Source organism: Pungitius pungitius, chromosome 8 (genome assembly GCF_949316345.1).
Source record: "Pungitius pungitius chromosome 8, fPunPun2.1, whole genome shotgun sequence".
NCBI classification, from domain to species: Eukaryota; Metazoa; Chordata; class Actinopteri; order Perciformes; family Gasterosteidae; genus Pungitius; species Pungitius pungitius.
This window is the reverse complement of record NC_084907.1, coordinates 16,601,863-16,617,489: the sequence shown is the minus strand read 5'-3', so window position 1 is coordinate 16,617,489 and position 15,627 is coordinate 16,601,863. Positions and strand designations below refer to the sequence as shown.

At 43.0% G+C, this 15,627-nt stretch overlaps 1 protein-coding gene across 1 annotated transcript; it reads right to left on the bottom strand.

Moving 5' to 3' along the window:
- Positions 1-10,652: 10,652 nt before the first annotated feature.
- camk2n1 (calcium/calmodulin dependent protein kinase II inhibitor 1) lies at positions 10,653-13,971 on the bottom strand. Its single transcript, XM_037447829.2, has 2 exons — positions 13,209-13,971; positions 10,653-12,426 (listed from the first exon to the last, which is right to left on the bottom strand). The coding sequence occupies exons 1-2, from the start codon at positions 13,375-13,377 to the stop codon at positions 12,356-12,358; spliced, it is 240 nt and encodes a 79-aa protein (XP_037303726.1). The 5' UTR covers positions 13,378-13,971; the 3' UTR covers positions 10,653-12,355.
- Positions 13,972-15,627: the final 1,656 nt, after the last annotated feature.

Genomic DNA, 15,627 nt, shown 5'->3' with positions numbered 1-15,627 from the left:
AACCTGACCTAAATAGCCTGTAGGAGACGCCAAAGTAGTTTGCATGGACTCACCCTCCAAACACACGCCAGAAGAACGGTCAATGGTGATCACGCAAACACACATGCACTCACAGACACGTAAGTTACGTGACAACAAAGATGTAGGACTGTCTCACCTGTTTGATAAAATATATGGTCATGACTGAATTGCAAAGCAGGATACAGGGGCAAATGCCACGGGCCCTAGACCCTAGATTTACTTTGGCAATATGTTTGTAGAAAGTTGAATTATTTCAAATCTGTTTGATATCCTGCTCCACTAACAGATCCTATAACCCATAAATACTTTAAAGTTCCAAATATTTTTCTATGAAATTAAATGATCACAAAATACCACTGAACCACACAGTCCATTTTGCAGATTCAGATTCAAACACATCAAAGAGTAGCAGTGTGGAACAATATTATCACACCAGCAGCACATGAATTGTGTTTCATCAGGGGTTTTTCTGACGTGTTTGGCAGAGATTCTCTCGCCAACGACGGTGAACTGTTGGCAAATGCCAATGTTGTTACTTTTGATTTTGTGCTGCCGTCTTGGAAACACATCGGGGTTCCCATGAGGCTCATCCAATGAGGCACCGGTGTTGTGATTTAAACCAAATCTCACTCTTAAGTGAAATTGTAATGCCTAAGGTGGACATTGCGTGGTTTGAGCAAGGTTAGGATTTTTATTACACGAAACCCTTTCTTTTTGTTACCTCCACATGGTCCCAAACAATTTATCATATCTTAGGCTACTAACTAGAGCTGGGCTTCACTAAAGACCGTACAGGAGCACTCTGGGGACAGACTGATGTGGCTGGCTGCTCGTTAAACAAATGCAGAATTGATTTCACACATTCCCCCTGTTCCACTGGGATACATAGACAGATAATGACAGTGACTTTGGATTGTGCTGCAGGAGGTTACATTGATTGTTGTTCCGCTGTCATCTAACGGTCAAGTGCGCACTGCCTGTGCGTCACTCCAAGTTTATTGTCATGAATTTGTGTTGATACTAGTGGGTTTGTGTCAGTGTGTGCAGGAGGATACAGGGGGTCTCGTAGATTGTCAGTTTGGAAGCAAATTGTCAAAGGCTTGGAAGAACGGAGTTCATTGTTGCCTCAAATTAGCTGCCTTGCTATAGGTATCCATGGCAACTGAAAGAGTAAAAGTAAGGCTTGAGGTCTCCAGAGAATTTTGAAGAGACAGAGAGAACTTTGTATTGCCACATAAGGACTCATTTTAAGTGCTGAATATGACAGAGAAGATATCAAAGTAAAGTGGTCGCTGTAGAAAATGGTTTTCTATGTGAATAATTTCTGGTGAGGTAAGCACTCGTCCCATAAATACATCACTTAAGACCGCTTAAACACTACTTCATCCTCATAAGTATGGAGAATGTCACAGTTAATGTTGGCGGTATATATAATCTATTATGTACAGTAACACTTCAACAGAGTACTAAAGCAATAGCTTAAGTTTGATGTTCCACCACTAGTTAAAATAAAAAAAAAAACACTTTTATAGTTAATTTTTGTACTTTACCTTTTTTAAAATTTCATCAGGAACATTAAATGTATATATTAAGCAACGGGTCTTTGTTTGTGTTGTATAATCCTGTGCCTTGTGGTCCTATGTTGAATGAACCATTTCAGTGGTATTACACAATAATAAAACATTAATTCAGTCGTTCTTTCAAACATTCATAAATCGCCTTGAGGTGGTTTTGACCTGTGAAAGCATGAACAGAGCAGTTCACCAATGTCCAGTTCTGCCTTCAATTTGGAAGCAAATGAGTAAGCTTGTGTCATGATCATACACCTTTATTCTGAAAGCCCCCCAAAATACAGAATACAAATGACTAGTAACAGAGAATTAGTGAATAAATTAAATCTCATTATGGACCATTATCACATGATGTGATGGCCAACCATAGCAGATGGCTTAGCTCAGTTACAGGTTTACAGTCTAGCTTTGAAATGGACCCATATGCAGAATGAAAAGTCGCGACAGGTGAGGTAAGAAATGTTTCCATGTGGTGCACCTACACTCGGTAAAGAGAAGACAGTCCTTTCAATAATGGTTGAATAGATTAGAAATGCAGACCTGGAAACAAGAAGCAGCAGCTGAAAACTATGAGGTAGCACTAGCTGTTCTCAACACATATCGGGTCTGATGAGCACCTTCCTGGAGAGGTGACTGACACATATGAAGTGGGGGCTCTGTAGGGACAACTGGTCGGCAGGTGAAAATTGGCATGTCTACAGTAGGAGATGGTGAAAGCAGTATATACACTCACCGGCCACTTTATTAGGTACCCCATGCTAGTAACGGGTTGGACCCCCTTTTGCCTTCAGAACTGCGTCAATTCTTCGTGGCATAGATTCAACAAGGTGCTGGAAGCATTCCTCAGGGAGTTTGGTCCATATTGACATGATGGCATCACACAGTTGCCGCAGATTTGTCGGCTGCACATCCATGATGCGAATCTCCCGTTCCACCACATCCCAAAGATGCTCTATTGGATTGAGATCTGGTGATTGTGGAGACCATTTGAGTACAGCGAACTCATTGTCATGTTCAAGAAACCAGTCTGAGATGATTCCAGCTTTATGACATGGCGCATTATCCTGCTGAAAGTAGCCATCAGAAGTTGGGTACATTGTGGTCATAAAGGGATGGACATGGTCAGCAACAATACTCAGGTAGGCTGTGGCGTTGCAACGATGCTCAATTGGTACCAAGGGGCCCAAAGAGTGCCAAGAAAATATTCCCCACACCATGACACCACCACCAGCCTGAACCGTTGATACAAGGCAGGATGGATCCATGCTTTCATGTTGTAGACGCCAAATTCTGACCCTACCATCCGAATGTCGCAGCAGAAATCGAGACTCATCAGACCAGGCAACGTTTTTCCAATCTTCTATTGTCCAATTTCGATGAGCTTGTGCAAATTGTAGCCTCAGTTTCCTGTTCTTAGCTGAAAGGAGTGGCACCCGGTGTGGTCTTCTGCTGCTGTAGCCCATCTGCCTCAAAGTTCGACGTACTGTGCGTTCAGAGATGCTCTTATGCCCACCTTGGTTGTAACGGGTGGTTATTTGAGTCACTGTTGCCCTTCTATCAGCTCGAACCAGTCTGGCCATTCTCCTCTGACCTCTGGCATCAACAAGGCATCTCCGCCCACAGAACTGCCGCTCACTGGATGTTTTTTCTTTTTCGGACCATTCTCTGTAAACCCTAGAGATGGTTGTGCGTGAAAATCCCAGTAGATTAGCAGTTTCTGAAATACTCAGACCAGCCCTTCTGGCACCAACAATCATGCCACGTTCAAAGTCACTCAAATCACCTTTCTTCCCCATACTGATGCTCGGTTTGAACTGCAGGAGATTGTCTTGACAATGTCTACATGCCTAAATGCACTGAGTTGCCGCCATGTGATTGGCTGCTTAGAAATTAAGTGTTAACGAGCAGTTGGACAGGTGTACCTAATAAAGTGGCCGGTGAGATATTTCTTTTGTTTGGTAGTGTTTTTGCCATTTGGCTGCACAGGCTCACATTAAGGCTCACATTACAGACACATTTGATCAAGACGATTACAGATGTTTTGGCTAACGTGTTAGCAAACAAGTGCCTTTCCACACACCCATACGCACACAGCAGACGTTTGAAAATCAGCATTTATGTAGAGTTGGGTTTCTGGCAATCAGACACATGTTCATGCCTGAATGTGGTTTGTCTGATATTTACTCGCCCTATCGCTCTGTTTTCACAAACTCGTGGCAAGGATCGGTGGTTCTCCAGTTGCGAAAGGTTTCTACACGTTCTAGTCCTTGAAGCTATTTCACTGAAGCACCTGTTGAGGTCAAATAAAGCGGTGAGAAGGATGCTTGAACGCCGCATGGAGCGGATGTGAACTGCAGAGTTCAGAGTTCAGGTTGGTCGCCATGGCAGCCACTTTTCACATTACACGCAGTCATTTAACCGTTGTTAATGTTGACACATTGTAAGTGCTGCTTTAATATATAGGTGTAGGTGTGTTTCAAATTAACTGGAGGATCAAAGATGCTTGATATTAGAAATATTCTGCTTCAGATATTGTGTGAAGCACAACTTATGGAATTGATTTGTTGTCTTGTTGTAGTGATCACTGTGGTTGGATCAACAGTACTAGTTTACAACAAATTGAATGTATTTGGGGGTTGGACCATTGGTTAGACAGAATAAGACACCAAGATATCAGTCCCATTGACTGAAACGATGGAGCTCACCCTGAACAATGAAAAACAGGCCCAAACGGAAAGTACACAGACGTATCTGGACATGGTTATTTAGTGCCAATACATTTTAGCCAGGGTGGAGCCCGTCCTTGGTCTGATACTCGTGTCACACGACGGTTTGAAAGACACCCAAGAATCAATCTAGTAGTCACACTATAAGCATCCTCAACAGGACACACCAATACGGTCCTATCTACTTTGCAGTAACAAGAGTCTGTCTCCTCTTTATTGTTCTCTCCGTCTTTAGCGGGGTCGCATTCTGCTCCTCAGTCGCCAGCTAATTAAACTGAATTAAAGGGAGACAAATCCTGTAAACACAGACGATGTGCATGGACGCTCCATAGGTGAGACAGAAAGACTATCGGAGGGGGGGATTGAGAGCAGATTTTCCCATGGCATGCCCTCCGTACTTTAGACATTAAGCTTCCTACTCATTACAGCTTGCTCAATGCATATATTTGGCAAGAATTAAAAAGAATAAAAAAACAAACCTGCACGCCCACGGCAATATCAAAATGGTGATGCAGCACTTGTGTTCTGTCAACAAGAGAGAGCCTACAGAGAAAGAGAGTGAGATAGCGTGAGAGACGGTGAAAGTCAGTGAGAGAGAGCAAGGGGCTGACAGCTGGTTGGTATTCCTGAGGCTTAGCCAGAGAGGCTGATGGTGCAGAGTGGACATCACCAAGGAATTTCAATGTGGAAGAAACGGCTCTCAAAGCTCCAACCTTTATATTACACACAAGCCTGCTGTGATTTCAACGTGAAACTGCTTTAACGGAAAATGATGCTCCTCGTTTCGAATGTGACAAACATTGCTTCTAATCACATGAAAAGTGGTGACTGTCCAATGTAATCTTAGTCATATAATAAGTAGGTCATATAATAAATATTTCCACAAAAGGTATTTGTCAGTAGTCCTTTTAAATATTTACTAGTTACCAAAGATCAGTTTTTGAATTATTTATTCGAGAAAGGCAGGATCTACAAATCTGTGTGTTTGGACTCACACATTCTGACTGTCGAGGATCGAACACGGTTTCAGACCCCAGACAACCACAATCATCTGCCTCCCTTTTTTCTGGAGGGGAGACCCATCTCCCACTATCAACCAAAGTCACCCGGTTATCACATATATCGATGTGGCGCTACGTAGTTCTGAAAAAACAAAACCAAAAAGATTAAGCAGGTTTTTCGTTCGCTCATGGTCATGTTTAGTATTCCACAGTTATTGACGATCCAATGGCCATGTTCATTCATCTACCGGGGCCAGAGAGCTTCATGGCCATTAAGCCCTGGCTCAACAATTTTCAATTCCTTAATAAGTTATTGATGGCGAACAGTCAAATTGCTCATCAATTATGTAAAAGGGCTCAGTACAATGTTGATACAAAACACCCTTTTAGTTGGGCTCATTCATGCTTACAGACCTGCAGACATATGTACTAAGTCTAGTCCCACGTGGTCCGGTGCTGGCACGTTGCATGAATCCGATCTGCATCAGTGAGCTGTGTAATGTTAGCTGACGATGGAGCAGCAATGAATGTGTTTCCTGATTCTTTTCCCGATTTTGTCTCTGGAAAACGTTTGCAGAGAAAAGCTCCGTAGTTAAGCCAGCAAAAATACTACAAAAACTTGGAGCATTTGGTTGACTATTAAATTGATTAAGTGAGATTAACAATATATTCCATACATTCTCGATTGTACCTCGTTGCATGTCATTGCATTTTCATCTTATTTAATATTCTGTGAAAACTTGTATAGAGCCGTTTGCAAGATTCACACACGCCACCACCTCTGCTCTTGGACAATTGGACCAATACATCTACATTGTGTTGATGGCCAATCACGCATGTTGCACAAATTAAGTGACCAATGGCAAATTTCCATCTAGGTCAGCATCTTTTATTCAGGAGGCACACGTACACAGTTACATGCCATCCCGCCCCGGGGGCCCTGCAGAGACCCACTCAGCCACCAGGAGATGGCCCACCATTTTGTTCCGTTTTGAAAATGATCTGCATGCATGAGATTAGCTGGGGGCCCGCAAGCTTTTCCCTTTGTTGTGCATCCCAGTTTTGATATTTCATGGCTGGTGTGTGTTAATGTGTGTGCGGGGCACACGCATGCATGCATGCATGCGTGCACGGTGCAAGACTGGGCTCGCACACGCTCGTGTTTGTGTATCTAATGTTTTGGGGGGGGGGGTTGCATGTTGCATAGTGGAAAATGATCTCGAAGGAGAAGTAGTGGAGAAGCAGCATTTCAATCTATCTGTGGTGTTTATAGCGTCACAATGTACAGAACGTGGTATTTGCTCATGTCAATAGAGACTCTGGCTGATGCCTTTTCCTTAAAACTGTTCGTGACCAAGCACTGGTGCACTGCGCTGAATTGCATGGCTGATCATCTCTAACCCATAAACACACACATTAGCTTTTGCAAGGAATTATACCATGGGAGGAACGTACCGCTTCGGAGGGTGGGAGGGTGTTCGTGACAGAAATCAAAAACCAGGAGCCAAGAAATAACAATCATAGCGAGTCTACAAAAGTGCGCACACATGTATGTAAAGTTGCTAATGGCTTTACGATGCCACTGCACCAAAATGTAAAAAGCTGTCTCTCTCAGCTGTTGGTTTCCCTCCACAGACTTAAAGCAGCAACAACGCAACTAGGCAGAGAAAAAGAGAGAGAGAGAAGGAGAGAGAGACTGGGGATATGGTTGCTATAGTAACCATCTGGTGGGTCTGAACTGTTTCTCCCTGACATTCATTTCATCATGTTGAGCCTCTGTCTTTCTTTCTCTCTCTTCCTCTACTCTCACTTTTGTTTATCCCTCTCTTTCCCTCCTTCTCTCCTGGCTCTCCATCCTTCTTATCTCCTCATCTCCCCCTCGTGCCGCTCTCCCACTCCCTTTCCGATCTGCTTGCATGCTGCCCTGCCTCCTCTCACCCTTTTTCCTGCCTCTTCCAGCTCTCTTCAGTTTCCTTGAAAAACCGAGCGAAAGCGAGTGAATGTGAGAGTGGTCCCCGTCTTTTTGGCTGTTTGTCCATTTCTCTGACTCTGTCCTGAGAGTCCCATCTGTTAAATCTGGACTCTTGACCTTTTTCAGGCGAGAACAATACATGAGGAAAATGTGCACAGAGCCAGCATTTGGTTTCTGTTCAGGTTTTGGAGATAAGTAAAAGCTGGACTGGTATTTCAGATGGAAGTTGCTTGAAAGATTGACGTCATTTGCAATCACGATTTAGCTGCAATAAAAGTGGGTTTTTCCATTTTATCATAGGCAAGTTTTTTGGGGGGGGGAGTTAAACATTCGGATTCACAAACAAACAACCAAAAACAAAACATGCTTGTGCAAATGAAAGATACTGGTGTGATGTCTAGTGGGATATTCATTCATTTTTCCAACCGGGACTGCAAACAAGACTGCATTTCTCTTTTCCCTGTAATCAGCCGTCGGAGATCTGAATTTCACACCAGATTCTAAACGAGCAAGAGAATACCTGATCCCACTGACAATTGGGCTTGCCCACTACACACACACACAGGAAGGTACACAGTGATATGTGCGCACGTCCACACACGCACACACACACATTCTGAATAGATAAACCAACATTTGCACATGTAGACACAGACAAGAAATGCACATGCAGTGGAATGAAATGCAAATGTTGCCCCAGTCATTTGCATGCGGTAAACATTCTATCACTGCATCAAATACAAATAAAAAAGGTCATTTATTTGCTCCAAGGAGGAGGAGGAGGAGGGGTGGTTTTCCCAGTGTGTGTTTCGTCATGCTGCGACACAAAGGTCAGATTCAGAAGAGTCAGGTGCAGAGGAAAGCACAGGGTTTCCTCAATGACAACACGGTGCGTTCAGTGTGTGTGTGCATGTGTGCGTGTGTGTGTGTGCCTGTGTGTGTGCAGCTAACCGGAGGCTTGCAGGGAGTGGTTTCCCCCCCGTGTCAGTGACCTATGGATACTTTCGCCGGTCTCTTCCCCTTTTCTATTTGGCTCCTTCAATGTTGTCTTTCTGTCCGTCTTTTCTTCCACACCCGTCAGAGCTTATAACTCAAAGCCACCTCCTTTCACAGCACCGGTAATTAGCCTCTCATCCCTGTTCACTACCAAAACCCATTTGCCAAAGCGTTATCCAAATAGTGAATGACTATGGGTAATAGAGCGTTTCCCATTACATAAATCAAAATAATGGAGGATCTCCTCTCTCCTCAGTTTAATTTAAGTCTCATAACACCGATGGTCACCCAGCCAAAGTCTGACCTCGAATTATCTGCCCAGCCCGAGGTTTACACTATCAGCTGCATCTCTGTGTAACCGCATTATGATTTAGCATTTTGTCAGTGCGCAGCTACTGTCTGGGGGGGGGGGGGGGGGGGGGGGTTGCGTGATTAACACATAACCTGCATTTCTGACAATTGCTGTTATTTATTAATAAGTGTAATGCCTCTCAACTGGTATGTGCTGTATTAACTACATTAGAAAAAAGACATTCCTTCCTTTTGATTAACTGCACCAGGAGGCTGTTTATAGTGAGATGATGTGGCAGTGAGCAGATTGCGGTAGAGCTTTGTGAAGTCGACTCGCTACTTTGGCACGCATATCTCTAGTATGTTTAAATATTTGGGAGGAACAAAAGAGCAAGAGGAATTTTTTAATGAAGATCATAAAGTATCTAGCAGATTGTGGCTCAGGCAAAAGTGATGCGCTGGACACCAGGGTGCTTTTTGATGAGATTCAGATTAAACATTAAGTCCTCCTCTGTTGTGATTGCAGAATTCCAACCAGATTTTAAATTGAGTCTTTTAGATGTAATTTGAAACACAAGGTCACAACGCACACCATTGTGTACAACCTTCAATTGGGCCTCAGTTCCATTCCCAGTAAACAAAGTTATAATAAGAATAATGGTCCAACTGACTATTAATCAGGAAATTACATAAAAAGACATCTGCATTTTTTCCCCTTTATTTTCTTAATCCTTAGTAAGCTTAGTCTTTCATAGAAATACATTGATGAAAGAGGTGTACTGCTTAAAGTAATTTTTGCTTTAATTGCAATGTTTTGATAAAAAGTGAGATCTTTTTTTTATACACACAATTACATAAAATACAGTATTATTGGTTTTCCAATAATAACGATAAGTGGAAGAATGGGAGGCTCCAGTTTTCAAATGCAATAACAGAAAGCTGTGGACACTTAAATTTGAATCCAAAAAAGGTGTTGCATTAAAATGTATGTATTCTAAAGTCTTGCTATATACTGGGTTTGTCAAAGGATTTCAACCAACTGACACGTTTATACATCAAATCATTTCAACTGTTTAACAGGATTTCTATTAGAACATTCCACTGAATAACATTTTTTAAATTTAACTTAGAGGTGAGTACCACTCACTGATTAGGATAATGCAGTTGAGATTTTCTTACGTTATGTCACTAGTTAAGTCTTAGGGGGTTTACACTGAGTGAATATTATCTGACCTTTTGCTTACAGACTGATCTGAACCAAGCTCAATCCGATCACGTCACGCCTTCCATGCAACATTTGGGACAAAGGGATCCACCGCTTGGTAAAATCATAGACCCTTGCTCCTTAAATGTAAAATCCTCTCATTCTGTGTGAGGGTAAAGGACGTTACCGCAGTAGGCGCCATCGTCATGCTTGACTGCCGTCTTGGAAGAAGGGACTATTTTGGCTGGATAATACGGTCACAACACTGAGTGAAGGGAGGTCTTGAGAGAAGAGGGCAGAGATAAGATAATGGAGAACATTCCATTAAATATAGCGATCTTATCATGCCGATGCTCGGGGAAGACTACTGCGCCGAGAACCCACCGCATCACACATCGAGTGGAAGGTGCATCTGTTACCATGGTACCCAGCTCAGGCAGCCCCTTTCATGTCTGTCAAGACCGGGGAGAGAGAGAGAGAGAGAGAGAGAGAGAGAGAGACTATATTTTAGTCTCGCCCTGCAGTTGGAGCTGAAACAGGCGCCTGTGCCCTGTGTGTGTGTGTGTGTGTGTGTGTGTGTGTGTGTGTGTGTGTAATTGTATGAGTGTTTGATGCATGTGTGTGTTCTCAGCTTACATCCCTTTTGTATGTGTGTTTGATGCATGTATGTGTTCTCAGCTCACATCCCGGCGGTCCGGGTTTAAGATGCCGTACACTGACAGAGACTCGTCACACAACATGAATCATTTAGTCACCACAGCAGAGTTGGAAATGTCACGTCCCATCAATGTTCCTCACGCCTGAGTGCGCCTGAACCATTTACAGCCCTGGCAATGGAGTTAAAAAGAAGACTTGATTAAAGAGAGAAGCTGAGATTTTAGATGCAAACAACCATTTATTGCATTGGGAAGCAGTGAAGTACATTTTTTCCCCACAGAATAATTTGCAATACTTGTATTTTCTGATATCGCGGTCAGTTGCACAGTTGTTCAAAGCGGAGTGTCTCAACACTTAAACAAAATGAAGAGTGTGGATTTCAAATTCTTAATGGAATTACTTCATTTTTTTCCCCCATTTTCTGTGTCCTGACATATCTGACCTACCCAAAGCATGGGATGCTACTTTCTCACAGTGGAAAAAGCTGACTTGACCTTCCTTGACAGCCAGATAGGCAATCAAATAACAGGGGAATCTGTACAAGTAACATGTCCAAACACCAGCCAAGCTAGTGCGGATGTGTGTCTTCATCTCTCATACAAAACTATATATGTGTTTTTGCTACAGTTTTAAAACAATTGTTTTAAAAAACAAAAAGCAACATCAAGTAGATAATTCCTTAAACCACAATCAACACTAAACAGTAAATAGTACTTTATCATGATCTTTATTACAAGATATTAGGCCACTGTACAAATCAGTGAGAATGGGACAGTACTACGCAGAATTAAGACTGTTGTTTCTCGAGGTTTGTCATTCAAAGCTGTATACGAGGTGCTTCAAGAATACACAAGAGTTTCTGAGCTTCTGCCGTGCATGCATGATTTTATATTTGCCATGCATGAGTTGGTATCTCAGGGTTTTAAGAAAGGGCCCTAAAAATGGCAACCCAACAAAACAACTGAATTGCACGAGTTTATGTAAAAAGCACAAAAAAAAAGTTTTCTCGTACAGTATTATTCCTCATGAGATTTGGCACAATAATGCACAATGCAATATAAATAGTTCATCAATAGGGTGTGTACAGTCAAGTTACATAATTAACCAATCCAGGTGAAAACCTGGGAAGCTTACAAACAGGTGGGAGGTACACTGTATATAAATGACTCATTAGCTGCAAAGTATACGTAACAAAAAACACTCAGGCAACATCAAGAATTGTTATGTGAAGAAAAAAAGGAAAGAAAAAAATCACTCCCATTCATTTCAAGTTTTATCAACATACAAAAGAACACCCCCTCTGGCCTCAAGTCTCTGCAAAAGACGTATTCCAAAGGATCAATAAATAAAGTCTTCCAACACAGAACAAACCAGTTTTCCACTTTGTGCAAGAAAATATGGGCTTACCCTTTCCATATTTACAAGTTGTCCCGGATCAAAATGAAGAGCAGAAATGATATCATAGGTTTGATTGATACGATATAGGAGAAGTGTGTGCTTTAGTTTAATATTATATTTATTTCTGTATCCTGTCCCTGATTTCCACATTTTGACAGCGTGGTATCCTTCTTCCACCTCAACCCCTCCTCACCCCCACCCTCTGTTGTCTTCTACCGCTGTTGGATTTATGGCGAAACCCTGCGATCGAGGGTGTTTGTTTGTATGTGTGTGTGTGTGTGTGTGTGTGACAGAGGGAGAGGGGGGTCCACCTGGGGGTCTCCTTTGATGCCATCTCCCACCTTTGCCCGTCCTCCTCACCTGGGCGGCCATGACCGACGGGGCGAGCAGGGCGTGGAAGTGCTGCTTGCTGCCACATGAGAGAAAGTGCTTATATACAGTGTCTTTGGATTAAAACTGCTCAGCATCGCCATACAAAATTTCAAGAGTGTCTTTTGGGGGTCGTTGAGCCGAGCGCTCTAAGCCTCTGCCGGGGTCTTCTCTGTTCCATCTTTTTGTGCTTCGTTGTCGCCATTCTCATCCTCAATAACTGTGGATGACATGGGAGAGAGTTAATGGGGGGAGGGGGGGGGGGCTCACCTTGGTGTGGCGTCTCACAAATGCAAAACCACCGGACAGGAGGACATTAGAGCACAAGACCATCAGCCCCTACGTGTGTGTGCGTGCGGGAGAGTTTAAAGTAGCCTCCGCAAAAAGACAACCATTTGTCGCAAATGCGCGCGCGTCTACATGCGCGCGGGTCTTCTTGCTCTGCGGTTCCTCGGCATCTACTCGTGCACTTTGCATGTCTGCTGCCTGTGTTCCACCTTGGTCCGTGTGTGCTCCCGTTCATGCGACCGTGTCTGTCTGCCCGCCCATGAGTGGACCGCCACAAGGGAGCCTCAATTTCAGCGAGCATCTCGTGGGTCTCATCACGGATGCGGGACACACAAAGAGCGTCAATCGGTCATGCAGACACAAATGCCATATATATGTATACACCGAATAAATCTCAGTCATTCCGATTATTTGGCAGGGGGACATTCAGCAACCCGGTTGGCCAGCATTCACGAGGCATGTAATTGCACGCACTGCGCATCCAACTCGTGTTGCAATGCGAATGAAATATTTAATAAGCCACACATCACACACATGCATGCAAACAAAAGCCGACGCCTCCGATGTACGCTCCGTTTGGGACCACTTCCATGCAAAGGTGTTGCCTTTCTGTCCTCACAGGGATCAGCCTTAATTATGGTCCAGTGGTCACCTACGTGCGCATTCAACACCACAATCACCTTACGAACGAACACGCCTCAATTATATAATTACCCCGTTTGCTCCTGCCTATTTGTCCGAGTTTCGGCGGACGTTTGTTCTGCGATCCATTGAAGAAGTTGTTGGTGTCTTGAAGACGACAGGTGAAGGAAAGGTGTCCCTCGTCGCCCTCATTTCCATAATGACTCATTTTTTCCTCGTTGAAAGGCAGCACTTCCGACATCTCCAAACGCGTCTTTATCACCGGGGCGCACAAACTGAAATGTACAGCTGGTCGCCAAGCTTGAAGCTGGTCGTCTGTGACCAACCAAAGCGAGGAAGAAAAACAAAGCCAAATCTACTGACACGATCGAGCCCGTTCTGTTTACCCCGAAGACACGTGTCCGTCTCCGTAGGTACGCAACAGTGATAACTGTAAATCGAAAGGTGCTCAATGTTCTCACGCATGGATCTCCGCTATCATTATTCAAAATTCCCGGAGCGTTGTTGTTGTTTTTCTTCTTCTTCCCCCCCTTCCTTTTTCTTTTGTGCGCGTAGGGCTTTTTGGAAATGGACGCGCACGGACAATGGAGCCGCGCACCGCCGGCTGAACGCGTCGCGCGGAGAATCCGAGGAAGAAATGCAAATTGAGGAGCGATGCAAAACACGGACGCCGGGGAGACCTGGTGAGGGAGCTGCAAAGGGGGGGTTTTCTGGTGCAGCCGAGAGAAGCTTCCAGTTGGAGTCGTGGTGTCCCAACTCTGCGGGATCTAGATGCAAAAACAAAAAACAAAAAAACAAATGGCGACTGGCACCCAAACGCGAATCCATTTCGGGTTTTTTTCTTTAGGGGGGGGGGGGGACACGTCGTTAACGCGCCACCAGTCGACAAGTATCGGAACTCAAACCTTCCAACCTGTTATACAATTTGACAAATGTGTCGATGTATTTGGCGGAAGGGCTTCCAGCACGTACATGACCGCCGGAGATCACCAGACGATGGCGGTGTTTTATAGGCTGGGTTGTGACTTTTGCCCCCATGGTGCACTTCCAGTTCTATTACCACCTCTGTGCCGTGTTTTTACCTGATGGATCCGTTGGATGTTGGTTGAAGATGCTTCACATGTGAATCATGAAACTGCATTTTCCGGATTTGATGTTGTTAACGGTTTTACTCAGTAAATTATCCAGTTAACTTGTTCTCTAATTGAGATGTAACATATTAGCCAAAACAGATGGTGGATATAAATAAATCCCATCACCCTTAAACTGACCTTCCACTGTACCATTCAATCTATGAGAAGTAGATGATTTTATAAACATAATAACCATAATAAGATCCAGTTTGAGAACATTTTTTAAATTTCTTTAGGTGTAAAGGTAAAAAAAAAAGAAGTGATTTTCTCATCCACACTGGATTTACCACCTATGCTGACAGCAGTGTTTCAGGATTTGGTCTTTGAAATACATTTACGGTGAAGGACACGGCACAAAGGACATGCATTAAGTCTTGACACAGACTGTTGTTTCTCATAGAGAACCAAATATCATAACTCAGACAAATAATGCAAGGTGATAACTGAGCCTCCAGCATAATTACTTTGATATGCTGTCAACTATTCATATGAGGTGCAGTAATGACAAACATGGCGCCTGGAAGATGCCATTTAATCAGAGGCTCATCTTTCACATCTCAATAAAAACTATTTCAGTGTCACAAATATTATCACAACCTCTGGCCATATTAGAAACAGACTCGCCCATGTCAAACAAGGACATTTTTATTTTTAATATATTTTTGCCAAAACAATGCGCTTCTGAGTTTTGTGTACAAAAGCACAAAAACAAAAACTACCAAAAAAAAGGTAGTAAGGTGAAACCTCTAAGAATATTAGTGTCAAAAGAGAAAACAATGAGAAAAAGGAGGAAAGAAGGGATGGGAAATGTAACGTGATACAGAAGACATAATTAAAATAGATGAATGTGCTACCCTGAAGTAGACAAAATAAAACACAAATTCTTCTAAAAATGCCATTCAAGCTGAACAGACAACTTAAGTACATTTTATTATCACTAAAACATCACAGTAAGGCAGCATTATTTTTAAAGCACGCTATAACCTTTGCACATTAGCCACAAATGATAATTATTCAATGATCTTTCTAAAGCTTTCCAATAATCTTTTGCATGACTAACACGATTGGAGAGCAGTCACAAAGTGAACATTAATGAGCAAATGAACAATGAACAAACTGAGAATTCCTTGTAAAACTCTAACATGATCCACCATGAGCTACCAATAGCGGCAGAATCCCTGACTTGAGAAAGTTTGAATTGTTTTCTCATGAAAAACCTTTTCATCTGGGTTTTTTTTCCTTTACAGCCTCACTTCACCTTTTTACTTTATCATATTGACCATTTGACCAATAGCACGTAACTAACAGATACAGCTAATTAAAAAGGTAATAGCTGTCATGAATGGCATTCATAAAAC

Excerpts from the sequence above, each read along its gene's own strand:
- camk2n1 (XM_037447829.2), bottom strand. The coding sequence starts at position 13,377 with ATGTCGGAAGTGCTGCCTTTCAACGAGGAAAAAATGAGTCATTATGGA. Across the intron at positions 12,427-13,208 it reads AATAGGCAGGAGCAAACGGG|TTATTGAGGATGAGAATGGC; the intron begins GTAATTATATAA and ends TGTCATCCACAG.